The sequence below is a fragment of the Oncorhynchus gorbuscha genome, linkage group LG06 (assembly GCF_021184085.1).
Source record: "Oncorhynchus gorbuscha isolate QuinsamMale2020 ecotype Even-year linkage group LG06, OgorEven_v1.0, whole genome shotgun sequence".
Classification (NCBI taxonomy): Eukaryota; Metazoa; Chordata; class Actinopteri; order Salmoniformes; family Salmonidae; genus Oncorhynchus; species Oncorhynchus gorbuscha.
In genome coordinates, this window is record NC_060178.1 from 50,407,241 (window position 1) to 50,425,044 (window position 17,804).

The 17,804-nt window shown below is 47.1% G+C and overlaps 1 protein-coding gene across 6 annotated transcripts in view; it reads right to left on the bottom strand.

The window, feature by feature from the left end:
* The window catches only part of LOC124038062 (exocyst complex component 2-like), a 153,074-nt gene that overhangs the window by 76,193 nt on the left and 59,077 nt on the right, over positions 1–17,804 (bottom strand). For all 6 annotated transcript variants that reach the window (XM_046353468.1, XM_046353467.1, XM_046353471.1 and 3 more), the window contains 8 exons: positions 15,871–16,016; positions 15,051–15,132; positions 14,846–14,948; positions 13,042–13,160; positions 2,455–2,574; positions 1,980–2,104; positions 1,828–1,896; positions 1,502–1,659 (listed from right to left, as the gene is read on the bottom strand). In XM_046353468.1, the coding sequence (XP_046209424.1) occupies positions 1,502–1,659; positions 1,828–1,896; positions 1,980–2,104; positions 2,455–2,574; positions 13,042–13,160; positions 14,846–14,948; positions 15,051–15,132; positions 15,871–16,016 (922 nt within the window). The remainder of the gene's footprint in view (positions 1–1,501; positions 1,660–1,827; positions 1,897–1,979; positions 2,105–2,454; positions 2,575–13,041; positions 13,161–14,845; positions 14,949–15,050; positions 15,133–15,870; positions 16,017–17,804) is intronic.

Genomic DNA, 17,804 nt, shown 5'->3' on the forward strand with positions numbered 1-17,804 from the left:
ATTTGTAGACTACAAACTGCAAATTGACCGCAAGAATGCAAAACAGATATAATATTTGACTAAAACATAATCAATTCAAACCTGGCTTACATTTGTATAAACAGTTGAAGTTGGAAGTTTATATACACGTAGGTTGGAGTCATTAAAACTAGTTTTTCAACCACTCCACAAATTTCTTGTTAACAAACTATAGTTTTGGCAAGTTGGTTAGGACATCTACTTCATGCATGACAAGGAATTTTTCCAACAACTCTTTGCTTGACATCATGGGAAAATCAAAAGAAATCAGCCAAGACCTCAGAAAATAAATTGTAGACCTCCACAAGTCTGGTTCATCCTTGGGAGCAATTTCCAAACACCTGAAGGTACCACGTTCATCTGTACAAACAATAGTTCCCAAGTATAAACACCATGGGACCACGCAGCCGTCATACCGCTCTGGAAGGAGACGCTTTCTGTCTCCTAGAGATGAACGTACTTTGGTGCGAAAAGAGCAAATCAATCCCAGAACAACAGCAAAGGAGCTTGTGAAGATGCTGGAGGAAACAAGTACAAAAGTATCTATATCCACAGTAAAATAAGTCCTATATCCACATAACCTGAAAGGCTGCTCAACAAGGAAGAAGCCACTGCTCCAAAACCGCCATAAAAAAGCACGCCTACACATGGGGACAAAGATCGTACTTTTTGGAGAAATGTCCTCTGGTCTGATGAAACAAAAATAAAACTGTTTGGCCATAATGACCATCGCTATGTTTAGAGAAAAAAGGGGGAGGCTTGCAAGCTGAAGAACACCATCCCAACCGTGAAGCACGGGGGACTGGTGCACAAACCAAAATAGATGGCATCATGAGGAAAGAAAATTGTGGATATATTGAAGCAACATCTCAAGACATCAGTCAGGAAGTTAAAGCTTAGTCGCAAATGGGTCTTCCAAATGGACAATGACCCCAAGCATACTTCCAAAGTTGTGGCAAAATGACTTAAGGACAACAAAGTCAAGGTATTAGAGTGGCCATCACAAAGCCCTGACCTCAATCCTATAGAACATTTGTGGGGAGAACTGAAGTGTGTGCGAGCAAGGAGGCCTACAAACCTGACCCAGTTGCACCAGCTCTGTCAGGAGGAATGGGCCAAAATTCACTCAACTTATTGTGGAAGGCTACCCGAAACGTTTGACCCAAGTTAAACAATTTCAAGGCAATGCTACCAAATACTAATTGAGTGCATGTAAACTTCTGACCCACTGGGAATATGATGAAAGAAATAAAAGTTGAAATAAATCACTACTATTATTCTGACATTTCACATTCTTAAAATAAAGTGGTGATCCTGACTGACCTAAGACAGGGAATTTTTTACTAGGATTAAATGTCAGGAATTGTGAAGAACTGAGTTTTAATGTATTTGGTTAAGGTGCATGTAAAATTCAGACTTCAACTGTGTTTCTCTCTTATGCGTGGGAATACTTCGGAACAGATTTACAGTGACATGTCCGTACCTAACGATGTGTATGACCTGAGTGAGCCAGGGTCCAGTGAGCTCAGTCTTATTCTCCCAGCCACCGTACAATCTCAGCTCCAGCTCTGTCAAGGTGGAGGGGAGCAGAGCACCTCTCACCAGCTTCACCAAGCGATGAGTCACCTCCTCTATCATTTTCTATACAGACACACAGAAACAGACTTGAGTCCCACAACAATACAACAGTACCAATTTGGACCCATTGCAAGGCACTGCCCATTTTCCTTTAGCTCTGAAATCTGTAGACACTGATGAGAGGGCATTCTTATGGTTATAAAAAGTGTAACTATATCCAACACAACTCACCTTAAAGTCGTTCTGTCTCTGCCTGGCATTCTTCTTGGACTTTTCAACCTGGCCAGATTTCTCTCCAGTCTGATAAACGTTTGACAACAGTGAAAATATGCTGTGTTGGATCATTACATTCATGACGCCCAATCACGGTCCGTTTTGCATACCTCGCTGAAGAGGCTGCCGTTGACGTAGGAGATCCAGAGCTTCCAGAAGTTGGGGAGCTGGCCAATCACCACGTCCGACAGCTTCTCCACAAACTGCACCTGCTGGGGTGTCTCATAATGCCAGGCTGCAACACACAAAGACAGGAGACAGACCGGTTACATAAAAATATAGAATAGTTCACAATTAAACTTCACAAATGTACAATGGGGCAAGCTGATCTTCTGGATTTTTTTTCTAATTTTGTCTGTCATAGTTGAAGTGTACCTATGATGAAAATTACAGGCCCTCTCATCTTTTTAAGTGGGAGAACCTGCACAATTGGTGGCTGACTAAATACTTTTTTGCCCCACTGTACACAGTGCTGATGTTTTTTGGGGAAACATGTCCACAACCCTTTCAAAACTCCCAGGTTGAAAATGTCTGGTAGAGTGTGTGTATTGTTATACTGTACTATAATATAGTAGGATTACTCACTGCTGTGGCGTGGGGTATGCAAGATGCCCCCCTTATTCAGAGGAGCTGTGTCCCTGATCCTATTGAAAGCCGATGGGCGAGGGTCCCCCTCTAGATCCAGGGCTATGGCCCCCAAGCCAACTGAGATGGAGAGATAGGAGGGGGAGAGAGAAAAAGAGAGAAATAAACCCACACTTGAGAGATTAAATAAACATTTTTCATAATAACTCCATTCCTCAATAATCTCAGCATGCTTTCACACCAAACAATCCCTCACTCGCTCCTCTCCTCCGTTCATATTTGTCTTCTGTTCCACCTCTCCCCTGGCCAGTAACAGAAAGAATGCCCTGTTGTTTCAGGGTTAGGGAGAAAAGTAAAATGGGGAGGATGAGGAGAGGAGAAGCGTGCAAAGGGGAGCTGAAGAGAGTGCAAACCCACTGTTTGTACTGGGCAGGGCAGAGGCGAACTGGGTTTAGCTGGGCCACACTGGGCACAGTGATGTCTGTGGGGATCTGGGTCAGATTACTCTGGCCTGATCAGGCCGCTCACTGCTCTCCACAAGATGGTGATAGAGAGCTACAGTGGTACTGCAGCCAGAGGGTGACTGGCACTCTTATGCTGGTGGCACGGTTATTTTGCACCCTTGCTTCCAGTGCACTTGGCTTAGTGCACTCCTGTGGGTCACTGGAAGAGGTTTGGTAAAGGAAACCCGGACGGGGTGAAAGGTCAGCCGCGTGACCTTTGGTCTTTGACATGAAAGTGAAACCTGCACTGATAAGACTGTGATAGAAACTCAGGGTAAAGCACTAATACAGCAACACTACTAGAGCTTTAATAGCACGCCCACAGATCCTTATTGTAAACACATTGAGAAGAATAACAGCGCTCATTTCCAGAACATATGACACACACACATTGAGTCACAAACTGACTGCTTGGGCTGCAGGCTTACAGTGCAGCAGATCAAACCCGTCCATCTCCAAATGTGAGGAAAGTCTACAAGGTGAGTCAGACAGACCAGACACGTTTTTTTTTCAAACACATGAATATATAGACGCACAGTAGGTAGAAACACATATGTTTGGAAGTACATATTTAGGCGCACACACACACACACACACACACGACACCATGGGAAAGGGTTCACCCGACACCTGGATCAACAGCAGCAGCTCTCATCCCTCTCTCTATAAAAAGAAAGATAGGAAAACATGGACAAGAATGAGAGAGAGAAAGCAGCTCCATATGAGCAGTGTGTGCCATTGTGTGTGTTTATCGGGTTTGGCCATACACTGATTGAGAGTGTGTTACAAAGTTTCTTGTGTGTTTAATGTGTAAGATTAGAAAGTTCATTCCTTCTGTGAGTGTGTGTATGCATGTCTGTGTGTGTGTGTGTTGAAGACCCTGTGTGTCTTCTGTCAGCGCGGTGCAGCTCACTTCCTTCTCTACCCTGCAGGTCGCACGACTTCCTGTTCCCCACGGGGTCGCAACCCCGACCACACACACACACACTGCTTTCCGTCTAAACACCATACACACACTCCCCCTTTCTCTATTGCACTCACTCTCTCCCACACACACACACTGCTTTCTGTCTAAACACCATACACACACTCTCTCCCACACACACACACTGCTTTCTGTCTAAACACCATACACACACTCTCTCCCACACACACACACACTGCTATACATACATATCCAGTGATCCTGTAAAGGACGAAAACATTCCACATACACTATATATACACACACAAAAGTATGTGGACACCCCTTCAAATTAGTGAATTTCAGCCCATTGCTGACAGGTGTATATAATAGAGCACACCGCCATGCAATCTTCATAGACAAACATTGGAAATAGAATGGCATCACTGAAGAGCTCATTGACTTTCAAAGTGGCACCGTCATAGGACGCCACCTTTCAACAAGTCAGTTGGTCAAATTTAGAGCTGTCCCGGTCAACTGTAAGTGCTGTTATTGTGAGGTGGAAAAGTTGAGGAGCAACAACGGCTCGGCTGCGAAGTGGTAGGCCACACAAGCTCACTGAATGGGACCGCCGAGTGCAGAAGCATGTGACGCGTTAAAAAATCATCTGTCCTCAGTTGCAACACTCACTACCGAGTTCTAAACTCCTCTGGAAGCTTCATGAAATGGGTTTCCATGGCCGGACAGCAGCACACAAGCCTAAGATCACCATGCCAAGTGACGTTGGAATGGTGTAAAGCTCGCTGCCATTGGTCTCTGGAGCAGTGGAAATGCATTCTCTGGAGTGATGAATCACGCTTCAGATCGGTGTGGAAGAACTTGACTGGCCTGCACAGAGAGTGCAGTGGAAAGCCATCCCAGAAGAGTGGAGGCTGTTATAGCAGCAAAGGGGGGGACCAACTCCATATTAATGCCCATGATTTTAGAATGAGATGTTCGACGAGCAGGTGTCCACATACTTTTAGAATATGGAGCTGCTTTCTCCCTCTCATTCTTGTCCATGTTTTCCTATCTGTTATTTACATGGAGCGGTTCAAATGACAGAATTACCAGGCTGTTGATATGAATACAGCAGAGTTTGAAATTGCCCCTTCAAGTTTTTCTTAATACCCTAACACTGCCTAATAAATACCCTAAGACTGCACAGTGAAGATCTGCACCAATCAGTGTGTCCTGGCCTTCTAATCATTTACCCGACTGACAACGTTATTTTCCTACAAACACAATTGCTGCTAATTGTATTTCTCCTTGGCGGGGTGTGTATTGTTCAGGAACTAAAAGCAACACAGTTTGTAATTGAATTGGGCAGAGATCGATTGAGATAACAGACAAATAAAATGGGAGCTTCTAGACATACAGAAGCCACTGACTGCTAGCGCTGCCCTGCTCGCGGCTACGCTACAAACAAACCAACCACACACAAAAATGTGATTAATTTTGTAAAAAAAAAAAAAAAGGAAAATACATTTTAGGGTATTTTCACAGGTAATTATTAAGAGTCAAAACAACACACTAGAATGAGCTTTCCGAACCTTCACGTTCTGGAACATTCCAGACATGAGAGGAAAACTACAACAGTTACCAATAAATTGAAGAGCTATAGGCTTGCCCTGTCACGCGTGACTCTGACAATATGTCTATTCTGCTAGCTACAACACTGGATAATAATTAATAATTAGTGCGCACGTTTGATGATTTAAAAAAATAAAAGTTAAATAAAAATATTGATCCTTTATTTAATGACGATGATTGATGTGAGGAGAGAGAGTGAGGCTGGTGGAGGAAAGGTTTGAGAGATACTGGCCTCAGGTGTAGCTAGGTGGATGTGGTCTTGGTGGGGTTGGGGCAGTGGGTGCTGCTGTTGAGGGATGCTTTTGGTAAGCACTGGTTTTGGGTTTGGTGTGTGGGGGGGGGGGGGGGGGGCTGAGGGAAGCGGGGATGTGGTCTAGGAGTGTAAATGGCTGCCAGGTGCGTAGAGTGGCTGAGCTCACAAGACAGGGGACAGGAGACAGCTGCTGCTGAGTGTGTGCATGTGTGTGCATTTGATATTAAATGATTCCTTTAAATAATGCCATAAGTGTATCTGAGTGACATCCATGTACTGAATTACAGAATCACCTTACATACAGTAGACCTATGCACCGCAAGCCCTAACTAAATTCACAGACAGACACTTGACTTCCTGTCTCCACGTATAGGCTAACAGCTGTCTGACAGCTGTGTCCAAGTGTCCATGTCTGTAGCGGTGTGTAACTAACTCGATCCCAGAGATGAGTGATGCAGCTCTGTAGCTCAAGGTGAAGAGCATTAGAGAGCGCACAATAACCCCCCCCCCATACTCACGGAGCCCCGGAACCCACTGTTACCCTCAGCATTAGCCCTGTTTATACTCTTGACTCCACTATATACGACAGCCGCCACCCACGCAGTGTTCTGTCTGCAAGCCTAAGATCACCATGAGCAAAGTCAAGCGTCGGCCGGAGTGGTGTAAAGCTCGCCGCCATTGGACTCTGGAGTGATGATTCACACTTCACCATCTGGCAGTCCGACTGACGAATCTGGGTTTGGCGGATGCCAGGAGAACGTTACCTGCCCCAATGCATAGTGCTAACTGTAAAGTTTGGTTAAGGAGGAATAATGGTCTGGAGCTGTTTTTCATGGTTCAGGCCCCTTAGATCCAGTGAAGGGAAATCTTAACGCTACAACATACAATGACATTCTAAACAATTCTGTGCTTCTTTGTGGCAATAGTTTCAGGATGACAATGCCCCTGTGCACAAAGCGAGGTCCATACAGAAATGGTTTGTCGAGATCAGTGTGGAAGAACTTAACTGGCCTGCACAGAGCCCTGACCTCAACCCCAACAAACACCTTTGGATGAATAGGAAATCTGACTGCGATCCAGATGCCTAATCGTCCATCAGTGCCCGACCTCACTAATGCTCGTGGCTGAATGGAAGCAAGTCCCCGCAGAAATGGTTCACCAACATCTGGTGGAAAGCCTTCCCAGAAGAGTAGAGGCTGTTATAGCAGCAATGTTCCTACATCTAGTGGAAAGCCTTCCCAGAAGAATGGAGGCTGTTATAGCAGCAATGTTCCAACATCTAGTGGAAAGCCTTCCCAGAAGAGTAGAGGCTGTTATAGCAGCAATGTTCCTACATCTAGTGGAAAGCCTTCCCAGAAGAATGGAGGCTGTTATAGCAGCAATGTTCCAACATCTAGTGGAAAGCCTTCCCAGAAGAGTGGAGGCTGCTATAGCAGCAGAGGGGGGACCAACTCCATATGAATGGCCATGATTTTGTAATGAGATGTTTGACGAGCAGGTGTCCATACTTTTATACACAAAATGCCATGTAATGTTAATATTCAGAAGTATTCAACTCCTTGAGTCAATACATGTTAGAATCACCTGTGGCAGTGATTACTGCTGTGAGTCTTTCTGGGTTAGTCTCAAAGAGCTTTGTACAAACTTTGCCCATTATTTATTTTTGTATTCTTCAAGCTCTGTCAAGTTGGTTGTTGATCATTAGATAGCCATTTGCAAGTTTTGCCATAGATTTCCAAGCTGATTTAAGGCAAAACCGTAACTAGGCCACCCAGTGTATACTTGGCCTTGTGTTTTAGGCAACTGTCCTGCTGAAAGGTGAATTCGTCTCCCAGTGTCTGGTGGAAAGCAGACTGAACCAGGTTACTGTCCTGCTGAAAGGTGAATTCGTCTCCCAGTGTCTGGTGGAAAGCAGACTGAACCAGGTTACTGTCCTGCTGAAAGGTGAATTCATCTCCCAGTGTCTGGTGGAAAGCAGACTGAACCAGGTTACTGTCCTGCTGAAAGGTGAATTCATCTCCCAGTGTCTGGTGGAAAGCAGACTGAACCAGGTTATTGTCCTGCTGAAAGGTGAATTCATCTCCCAGTGTCTGGTGGAAAGCAGACTGAACCAGGTTATTGTCCTGCTGAAAGGTGATTTCATCTCCCAGTGTCTGGTGGAAAGCAGACTGAACCAGGTTTTCCTCTAGGATTTTGCTTGTGCTTAATTCTATTCTGTTTCCTATTATCCCAAAAAACCTCTTGTGGTCCTTAGTCGATGACAAGAATACCCATAACATGATACAGCCACCACCATGCTTGAAAATAGGTGGTACTCAGTGAAGTGTTTTGTTGTATTCAGGACAAAAGTTCATTTCTTTGCCATATTTGATGCAGTATTACTTTAACTGTTTGAAGATCACCATTGGTCTCATGGTAAAATCCCTGAGCGTTTTCCTTCCTTTCCGGCAACTGAGTTAGGAAGGGCGCCTGTATCTTTGTAGTGACTGGGTGTATTGATACACCATCCAAAGTGTAATTTATAACTGCACCATGTTCAGAGGGATATTTAATGTCAGCTTTGAATAACAAATATCTACCAATATGTGTCCTTATTTGCAAGGCATTTGGAAAACCGCCCTGGTCTTTGTGGTTGAATCTGTGCTCGAAATGTACTGCTCGACTGAGGGACTACAGATAAGTGTGGGGTACAGAGATGAGGCAGTCATTTAAAAATCATGTTCAACACTGTTGTTGCACACAGAGCGAGTCCATGCAACTTATTATGTGACTTGTTAAGCAACTGTTTACTTCTAAACTTATTTCGGCCATAACAAAAAGGGTTGAAGACTTACTGACATTTCAGCTTTTCGTGTCTGTAGACCAGTGACACAAAATCTCAATTTAAATCCATTTTAAATTCAGGCTGTAACACAACAAAATGTGGGAAAAGTCAAGTGGTGTGAATACTTTCTGATGGTGCTTTAAATCAAATCTGTGACCGAGAGACTGAAAAACAACGTCCATATCCCTCCATCAAACTGTTAAACAGGCATCACTAGCCGGCCTCTGACCGGTACCCTGAACCTTAGAGACTGCTGCCCTGTCCTGTACATACAGTCATTGGACAATGGTCCCTTTTCAAATGTTTACATACATTTTTACCCACTTTATATGGATATACTGTATTCTAGTCATGGCTCATCCTATATAACTAGAACAATAATGCCCATATTGTCTATGCACACCCTTATATAGACACTGAGTGTACAAAACATGAAGAACACCTTCCTAATATTGAGATGCTGCCCCATGTTGACTCTAATGCTTCCACAGGGATGCTGCCCCATGTTGACTCTAATGCTTCCACAGGGATGCTGCCCCATGTTGACTCTAATGCTTCCACAGGGATGCTGCCCCATGTTGACTCTAATGCTTCCACAGGGATGCTGCCCCATGTTGACTCTAATGCTTCCACAGGGATGCTGCCCCATGTTGACTCTAATGCTTCCCACAGGGATGCTGCCCCATGTTGACTCTAATGCTTCCCACAGGGATGCTGCCCCATGTTGACTCTAATGCTTCCACAGGGATGCTGCCCCATGTTGACTCTAATGCTTCCCACAGGGATGCTGCCCCATGTTGACTCTAATGCTTCCACAGGGATGCTGCCCCATGTTGACTCTAATGCTTCCACAGGGATGCTGCCCCATGTTGACTCTAATGCTTCCCACAGGGATGCTGCCCCATGTTGACTCTAATGCTTCCACAGGGATGCTGCCCCATGTTGACTCTAATGCTTCCACAGGGATGCTGCCCCATGTTGACTCTAATGCTTCCCACAGGGATGCTGCCCCATGTTGACTCTAATGCTTCCCACAGGGATGCTGCCCCATGTTGACTATAATGCTTCCCACAGGGATGCTGCCCCATGTTGACTCTAATGCTTCCCACAGGGATGCTGCCCCATGTTGACTCTAATGCTTCCCACAGGGATGCTGCCCCATGTTGACTCTAATGCTTCCCACAGGGATGCTGCCCCATGTTGACTCTAATGCTTCCACAGGGATGCTGCCCCATGTTGACTCTAATGCTTCCACAGGGATGCTGCCCCATGTTGACTCTAATGCTTCCCACAGGGATGCTGCCCCATGTTGACTCTAATGCTTCCCACAGGGATGCTGCCCCATGTTGACTCTAATGCTTCCCACAGGGATGCTGCCCCATGTTGACTCTAATGCTTCCCACAGGGATGCTGCCCCATGTTGACTCTAATGCTTCCCACAGGGATGCTGCCCCATGTTGACTCTAATGCTTCCCACAGGGATGCTGCCCCATGTTGACTCTAATGCTTCCCACAGGGATGCTGCCCCATGTTGACTCTAATGCTTCCACAGGGATGCTGCCCCATGTTGACTCTAATGCTTCCCACAGGGATGCTGCCCCATGTTGACTAATGCTTCCCACAGGGATGCTGCCCCATGTTGACTCTAATGCTTCCCACAGGGATGCTGCCCCATGTTGACTCTAATGCTTCCACAGGGATGCTGCCCCATGTTGACTCTAATGCTCCCACAGGGATGCTGCCCCATGTTGACTAATGCTTCCCACAGGGATGCTGCCCCATGTTGACTAATGCTTCCCACAGGGATGCTGCCCCATGTTGACTCTAATGCTTCCCACAGGGATGCTGCCCCATGTTGACTCTAATGCTTCCCACAGGGATGCTGCCCCATGTTGACTCTAATGCTTCCCACAGGGATGCTGCCCCATGTTGACTCTAATGCTTCGCACAGGGATGCTGCCCCATGTTGACTCTAATGCTTCGCACAGGGATGCTGCCCCATGTTGACTCCAATGCTTCCCACAGGGATGCTGCCCCATGTTGACTCCAATGCTTCCCACAGGGATGCTGCCCCATGTTGACTCTAATGCTTCCCACAGGGATGCTGCCCCATGTTGACTCTAATGCTTCCCACAGGGATGCTGCCCCATGTTGACTCTAATGCTTCCCACAGGGATGCTGCCCCATGTTGACTCTAATGCTTCCCACAGGGATGCTGCCCCATGTTGACTCTAATGCTTCCCACAGGGATGCTGCCCCATGTTGACTCTAATGCTTCCACAGGGATGCTGCCCCATGTTGACTCTAATGCTTCCACAGGGATGCTGCCCCATGTTGACTCTAATGCTTCCCACAGGGATGCTGCCCCATGTTGACTAATGCTTCCCACAGGGATGCTGCCCCATGTTGACTCTAATGCTTCCCACAGGGATGCTGCCCCATGTTGACTCTAATGCTTCCCACAGGGATGCTGCCCCATGTTGACTCTAATGCTTCCACAGGGATGCTGCCCCATGTTGACTCTAATGCTTGCACAGGGATGCTGCCCCATGTTGACTCTAATGCTTCGCACAGGGATGCTGCCCCATGTTGACTCCAATGCTTCCCACAGGGATGCTGCCCCATGTTGACTCTAATGCTTCCCACAGGGATGCTGCCCCATGTTGACTCTAATGCTTCCCACAGGGATGCTGCCCCATGTTGACTCTAATGCTTCCCACAGGGATGCTGCCCCATGTTGACTCTAATGCTTCCCACAGGGATGCTGCCCCATGTTGACTCTAATGCTTCCCACAGGGATGCTGCCCCATGTTGACTCTAATGCTTCCCACAGGGATGCTGCCCCATGTTGACTCTAATGCTTCCCACAGGGATGCTGCCCCATGTTGACTCTAATGCTTCCCACAGGGATGCTGCCCCATGTTGACTCTAATGCTTCCCACAGGGATGCTGCCCCATGTTGACTCTAATGCTTCCCACAGGGATGCTGCCCCATGTTGACTCTAATGCTTCCCACAGGGATGCTGCCCCATGTTGACTCTAATGCTTCCACAGGGATGCTGCCCCATGTTGACTCTAATGCTTCCACAGGGATGCTGCCCCATGTTGACTCTAATGCTTCCACAGGGATGCTGCCCCATGTTGACTCTAATGCTTCGCACAGGGATGCTGCCCCATGTTGACTCCAATGCTTCCCACAGGGATGCTGCCCCATGTTGACTCCAATGCTTCCCACAGGGATGCTGCCCCATGTTGACTCTAATGCTTCCCACAGGGATGCTGCCCCATGTTGACTCTAATGCTTCCCACAGGGATGCTGCCCCATGTTGACTCTAATGCTTCCCACAGGGATGCTGCCCCATGTTGACTCTAATGCTTCCCACAGGGATGCTGCCCCATGTTGACTCTAATGCTTCCCACAGGGATGCTGCCCCATGTTGACTCTAATGCTTCCCACAGGGATGCTGCCCCATGTTGACTCTAATGCTTCCCACAGGGATGCTGCCCCATGTTGACTCTAATGCTTCCCACAGGGATGCTGCCCCATGTTGACTCTAATGCTTCCCACAGGGATGCTGCCCCATGTTGACTCTAATGCTTCCACAGGGATGCTGCCCCATGTTGACTCTAATGCTTCCCACAGGGATGGTGCCCCATGTTGACTCCAATGCTTCCCACAGGGATGCTGCCCCATGTTGACTCTAATGCTTCCACAGGGATGCTGCCCCATGTTGACTCTAATGCTTCCCACAGGGATGCTGCCCCATGTTGACTCTAATGCTTCCCACAGGGATGCTGCCCCATGTTGACTCTAATGCTTCCCACAGGGATGCTGCCCCATGTTGACTCTAATGCTTCCCACAGGGATGCTGCCCCATGTTGACTAATGCTTCCACAGGGATGCTGCCCCATGTTGACTCTAATGCTTCCACAGGGATGCTGCCCCATGTTGACTCAAATGCTTCCCACAGGGATGCTGCCCCATGTTGACTCTAATGCTTCCACAGGGATGCTGCCCCATGTTGACTCTAATGCTTCCCACAGTTGTGTCAAGTTGGCTGGATGTCCTTTGGGTGCTGGACCATTCTTGATACACAAAACTTTTGAGGGTGAAAACCCCAGCAGCATTGCAGTTCTTGACACTAACCGGTGCGTCTGGCACCTGCTACCATACCCCATTCAAAAGGCACTTAAATATTGTGTCTTGCCCATTCACCCTCTGATATAAATGTACATTTTGTGTGAGTGTGTCTGTGCATGTGTGAGCATGGGTCTGTACTGCTCATCCTGAGCAGGTGGTTTCACATTATTCCTGGTACTGATTTAACAGAGAGACAGCTTCATTGGGGTTAATTGTTCCAATCCATCTGTGCAGCCTAGTGTCTCTCTGTGTGTGTGTGTGTGTGTGTGTGTGTGTGTGTGTGTGTGTGTGTGTATACATAGATATAACGTGTGTGTGTGTTTAACTCACCTCTCTGGTAATTGATAAACTCCTCCTTGCAGTTCTGCATGAGTCCGAGGATCCACTTGTGCTGGGCGGAGATACACTGCCAGGCAGGGTCCCCTGATGCACGCAGGTCAGACTGGTACCTGGAAGGAACACACATAGAGTTAAGGGTGGAAACGTGAGCGCAGCACTTCACAGGTGATACTGACACGCTCAGGTGAGAAATGGGTGGAAACAGCACTTCACAGGTGATACTGACACACTCAGGTGAGAAATGGGTGTAAACAGCACTTCAATAGGACACCTGTTCAAATCTAAACCCTGTGCCCTCGATCTCCCTCAGCCTTTGCCTTAACCTTAACTTCCTCCCCAAAATCATCATCCCATACCCACAGTCCTCTTCCCCAGTACATTCCCTGTACAGCTGCACTCGGTACTCTGTGGGATCATCACAAAAGAGTCTGAGTCACTGACTGTGGCTCTGGGCTGGCTTCATCACATAGCAGGCAGACCAGACTAATTTGTTCCTCATTACAGGAGATCCCTCTGAACCCCTAGCCAGCCAGCCTCTACAGTATGCCCCCACAAAACCTGGGTTCAAGCAGTATTTCCCAAATACTTTGGACATTTCATTGCCTAGAGTACCAGACGGGCGGGTTTTGGTATGCACTTTGGGGAATATTCTATTGGTTCAATTTAAGTTCAATCAAGCACAGTATTTAAAAGAAGATAAATGGAACCATTTTACTGTGACATGTGGTTGGTCTCTGTAGACATTGTACCAATGCGCCAGGCTTAACACGTCTGTAGAAGTTCCCGTGTCAGTTGGGACAGAGAGGACGAGTCAGAAACAGGAAGAGCGTCACTGGTATGTAAACGTTATGTAAAACCCAGGTCTGGTTTAGTTTACCCTCCACAGCCCCCCAGCCAGCTAGTTCACCCCCAACACAGCCTGCTCGTCCTCTTAATGTGTGTACGGTAAACTGGGGGTATGGTGGGCGTGTAAAGCTAGCTAGCTATAATGTAATGTGATGTGGGAGGATGAAAGATGGCTGCTGTGCTCTAGGGCTGCGCTCTCTCGTTCTGACGAGTCAGTCTGAGCAATAATAAACCGGCCAAGACCACAACTATGCAGGATGTCGGGAAAGGGGGCGAAAGAGGGAGAGAATGAAAACGAGACCAAGGGGAAAAGAGGAACGAGGATAGAGAGAGACAGATATTTAAGAGAGACAGGGAAGTGAGCGAGAAAGAGAAAATGAGAGAGAGAGGAGAAAGAACAAGACATGAAGAAAGGTTTATTTTAAAAGTACATTTTCAGCCAAATGACCGCGGTCACCGTAGTTACGGGGGGGGGGGGGGGAGACCGCCAGGAAAATAAAATAACCGTCATAATGAAGACTGTTTCAGCAAGGGGTTGTTGCAAACTAATAAGCAACCATGTTTCATCGCGTTGTAAAGAGTCCATGTTACCACGGATACGTCGGCAGCAGCAGTCTTCAGTCCACCGTTTGCTCCGCAACACAGAATTATAACCGTCTAGAGAGGACGCAGTTTTAGAGTTTTGTGGAACAAACAGCTCACTGAAGATGGCTGCAGCCGACGTGCGGTTGAGTCGGTATCCATGGTAACACGGTCCCGTTACACGATTATAAAATGAACGTGCCAGCCCTAAAGATGAGGCAAACAACGAGCCAGAGACAGAAAGTAAGAAGAGCGAACAGAACGAATATGGGAAATGTAATACACTAAAACCATAAAGACATGACTAAATTTTCCACTGCGTGACATCTAACCCTCTACAGTGCAGTATGTGTATACATAGTGAGACCTTATGTATCTCTTCTGGTCATGCAGGGTTGAAGGTGTCTCCAGTAGCTTGTCCAGGAGCAGAATCTTCAGAGCCCCGATCCTCGTCTCCACCTCGGCATACACTACACACAGACAGACAGGAGAGAACATCGTCATTACTCGTTTCCAGCACAGTAAACTGGACATCCCCCCCCCCCCCTTCCAAGAAGCTCAGTTCACCCTACCTTTTTTAAAGACCGAGACCTCCGTGTTGTTGAACAGAGACTTGGCTTTCTCATAGTCATTGATCACCACATCATAATCTCCCTGAAGAAGAACACATACAATTCTCAAAAGACAGCAATATCACAATGCTTCATTTTAAAAAAAAAAGTTTAGAGATTTTATTTGACAGGGGTTTATTTCATACGTGGAGACACTCGTGTGTAGAGTGTGTAGAGATATTTTATTTGACAGGGGTTTATTTCATACGTGGAGACACTCGTGTGTAGCACATGAACATGACACTTTGACATTCTAGCTTCTCTAGCACCACCTTCTGGATGCCGAGTTTGAGCAACAGGTTGAGGTGTGCATGCTGTGCGTGTGTTCCATGACGTAGACTGACCAGGTGAATCCAGGTGAAAGCCATGGTCCCTTATTGATCTCACTTGTTAAATCCACTTCCATCAGTATAGATGAAGGGGAGGAAACCGGTTAAAGATTTTAAAGAAACAGGAAACAGATTTGTAAGCCTTGAGACGTGGATTGGGTGTGTGCGCCATTCAGAGGGTGCCTTTGAACGGGGTAGTAGGTGCCAGGCGCACTGGTTTGAGTGGGTCAAGAACTGCAACGCTGCCGAAGCATTGGAGTCATCATGGGCCAGCATCCCTGTGGAACGCTTTCGACACCTTGTACATTACATTACATTTAAGTCATTTAGCAGACGCTCTTATCCAGAGCGACTTAGAGTCTAAGCCCTGATGAATTGAGACTGTACTGAGGGCAAAAGGGGAGGAGGCAACTCAACCTCAGGAAAGTGTTCTTCATGTTTTGGAAACTCACCTTCTGGATGTTGCGTTCGATGTTGAGCGGCAGGTTGAAGAGGAACTTGAAGCGCTGCAGGACGTTGAGGGCGTTCCGCGTCGAGTCAGCTTTATCCTTCCGCCCCAACACCTCCTGGAACAGAGTGTCTGCTGTATCACTGGCTCCTGGGGTGGAGGGAGTGGGGAGGGGAATACAGGGAGAAGAGAGAGAGAGAGAAGAGGGGAGGGGAATACAGGGAGAAGAGAGAGAGAGAGAAGAGGGGAGGGAATACAGGGAGAAGAGAGAGAGAGAGAAGAGGGGAGGGAATACAGGGAGAAGAGAGAGAGAGAGAGAGAAGAGGGGAGGGAATACAGGGAGAAGAGAGAGAGAGAGAAGAGGGGAGGGAATACAGGGAGAAGAGAGAGAGAAGAGGGGAATATAGGGAGAAGAGAGAGAGAGAGAAGAGGGGAATATAGGGAGAAGAGAGAGAGAGAGAAGAGGGGAGGGAATACAGGGAGAAGATAGAGAGAGAGAAGAGGGGAGGGAATACAGGGAGAAGATAGAGAGAGAGAAGAGGGGAGGGGAATACAGGGAGAAGAGAGAGAGAAGAGGGGAATATAGGGAGAAGAGAGAGAGAAGAGAGAGAGAAGAGGGGAATATAGGGAGAAGAGAGAGAGAGAGAAGAGGGGAATACAGGGAGAAGATAGAGAGAGAGAAGAGGGGAGGGGAATACAGGGAGAAGAGAGAGAGAAGAGGGGAATATAGGGAGAAGAGAGAGAGAAGAGGGGAATACAGGGAGAAGAGAGAGAGAAGAGAGAGAGAAGAGGGGAATACAGGGAGAAGATAGAGAGAGAGAAGAGGGGAATACAGGGAGAAGAGAGAGAGAAGAGGGGAATACAGGGAGAGAGAGAGAGAAGAGGGGAATACAGGGAGAAGAGAGAGAGAAGAGAGAGAGAAGAGGGGAATACAGGGAGAAGAGAGAGAGATAGAGGAGAGAGAGAGGGAGGGGATATAGGGAGAAGAGAGAGAGAAGAGGGGAGGGGATATAGGGAGAAGAGAGAGAGAAGAGGGGAGGGGATATAGGGAGAAGAGAGAGAGAAGGGGAGGGGATATAGGGAGAGAGAGAGAGAGAGAGAGGGAGGGGATATAGGGAGAAGAGAGAGAGAAGAGGGAGGGGATATAGGGAGAAGAGAGAGAGAAGAGGGGAGGGGATATAGGGAGAAGAGAGAGAGAAGAGGGGAGGGGATATAGAGAAGAGAGAGAGAAGAGGGGAGGGGATATAGGGAGAAGAGAGAGAGAAGAGGGGGGGGATATAGGGAGAAGAGAGAGAGAAGAGGGGATATAGGGAGAAGAGAGAGAGAAGAGGGGAGGGGATATAGGGAGAAGATAGAGAGAAGAGGGGAGGAGAGGGAATACAGGGAGAAGATAGAGAGAAGAGGGGAGGGGAATACAGGGAGAAGATAGAGAGAAGAGGGGAGGGAATACAGGGAGAAGATAGAGAGAAGAGGGGAATACAGGGAGAAGATAGAGATAGAAAGAGTGAGGGTGAGTACTACAGACATCAAGAAAAAGTTAAGGTTATATTTTTTTATTACTTCACCATTAATACATATCTCTCAGACATTAAGAACCTGGTTTTCCTCTGTGGTGATGGCACGTGTGTTATATTATCTGAACTTAGAGGGGTGGAAAAAAAGTCAAGGAGTGTGACACCTCTCTCTTACTCTAGTCCCTCTTTTTCTCTCTGGGTACTCTCCGGCTTCTTGGGTGGCCTCGGAAGTGGAGGCGAAAAAAGAAAAAACAAGGACTCGCTAAAATGAATTTAAATCAGAAAAAAAGACTCCTCACCTGCTCCCGCCAAACCCAAATCTCGAAAGGAAAAAGATTGAGATTTAAAACACTTTGCTCCCGACTCTATGCTCTGACTGACGAGACGTCATGTATTTGATATTTCGAGGGACTGTTTGTGATTA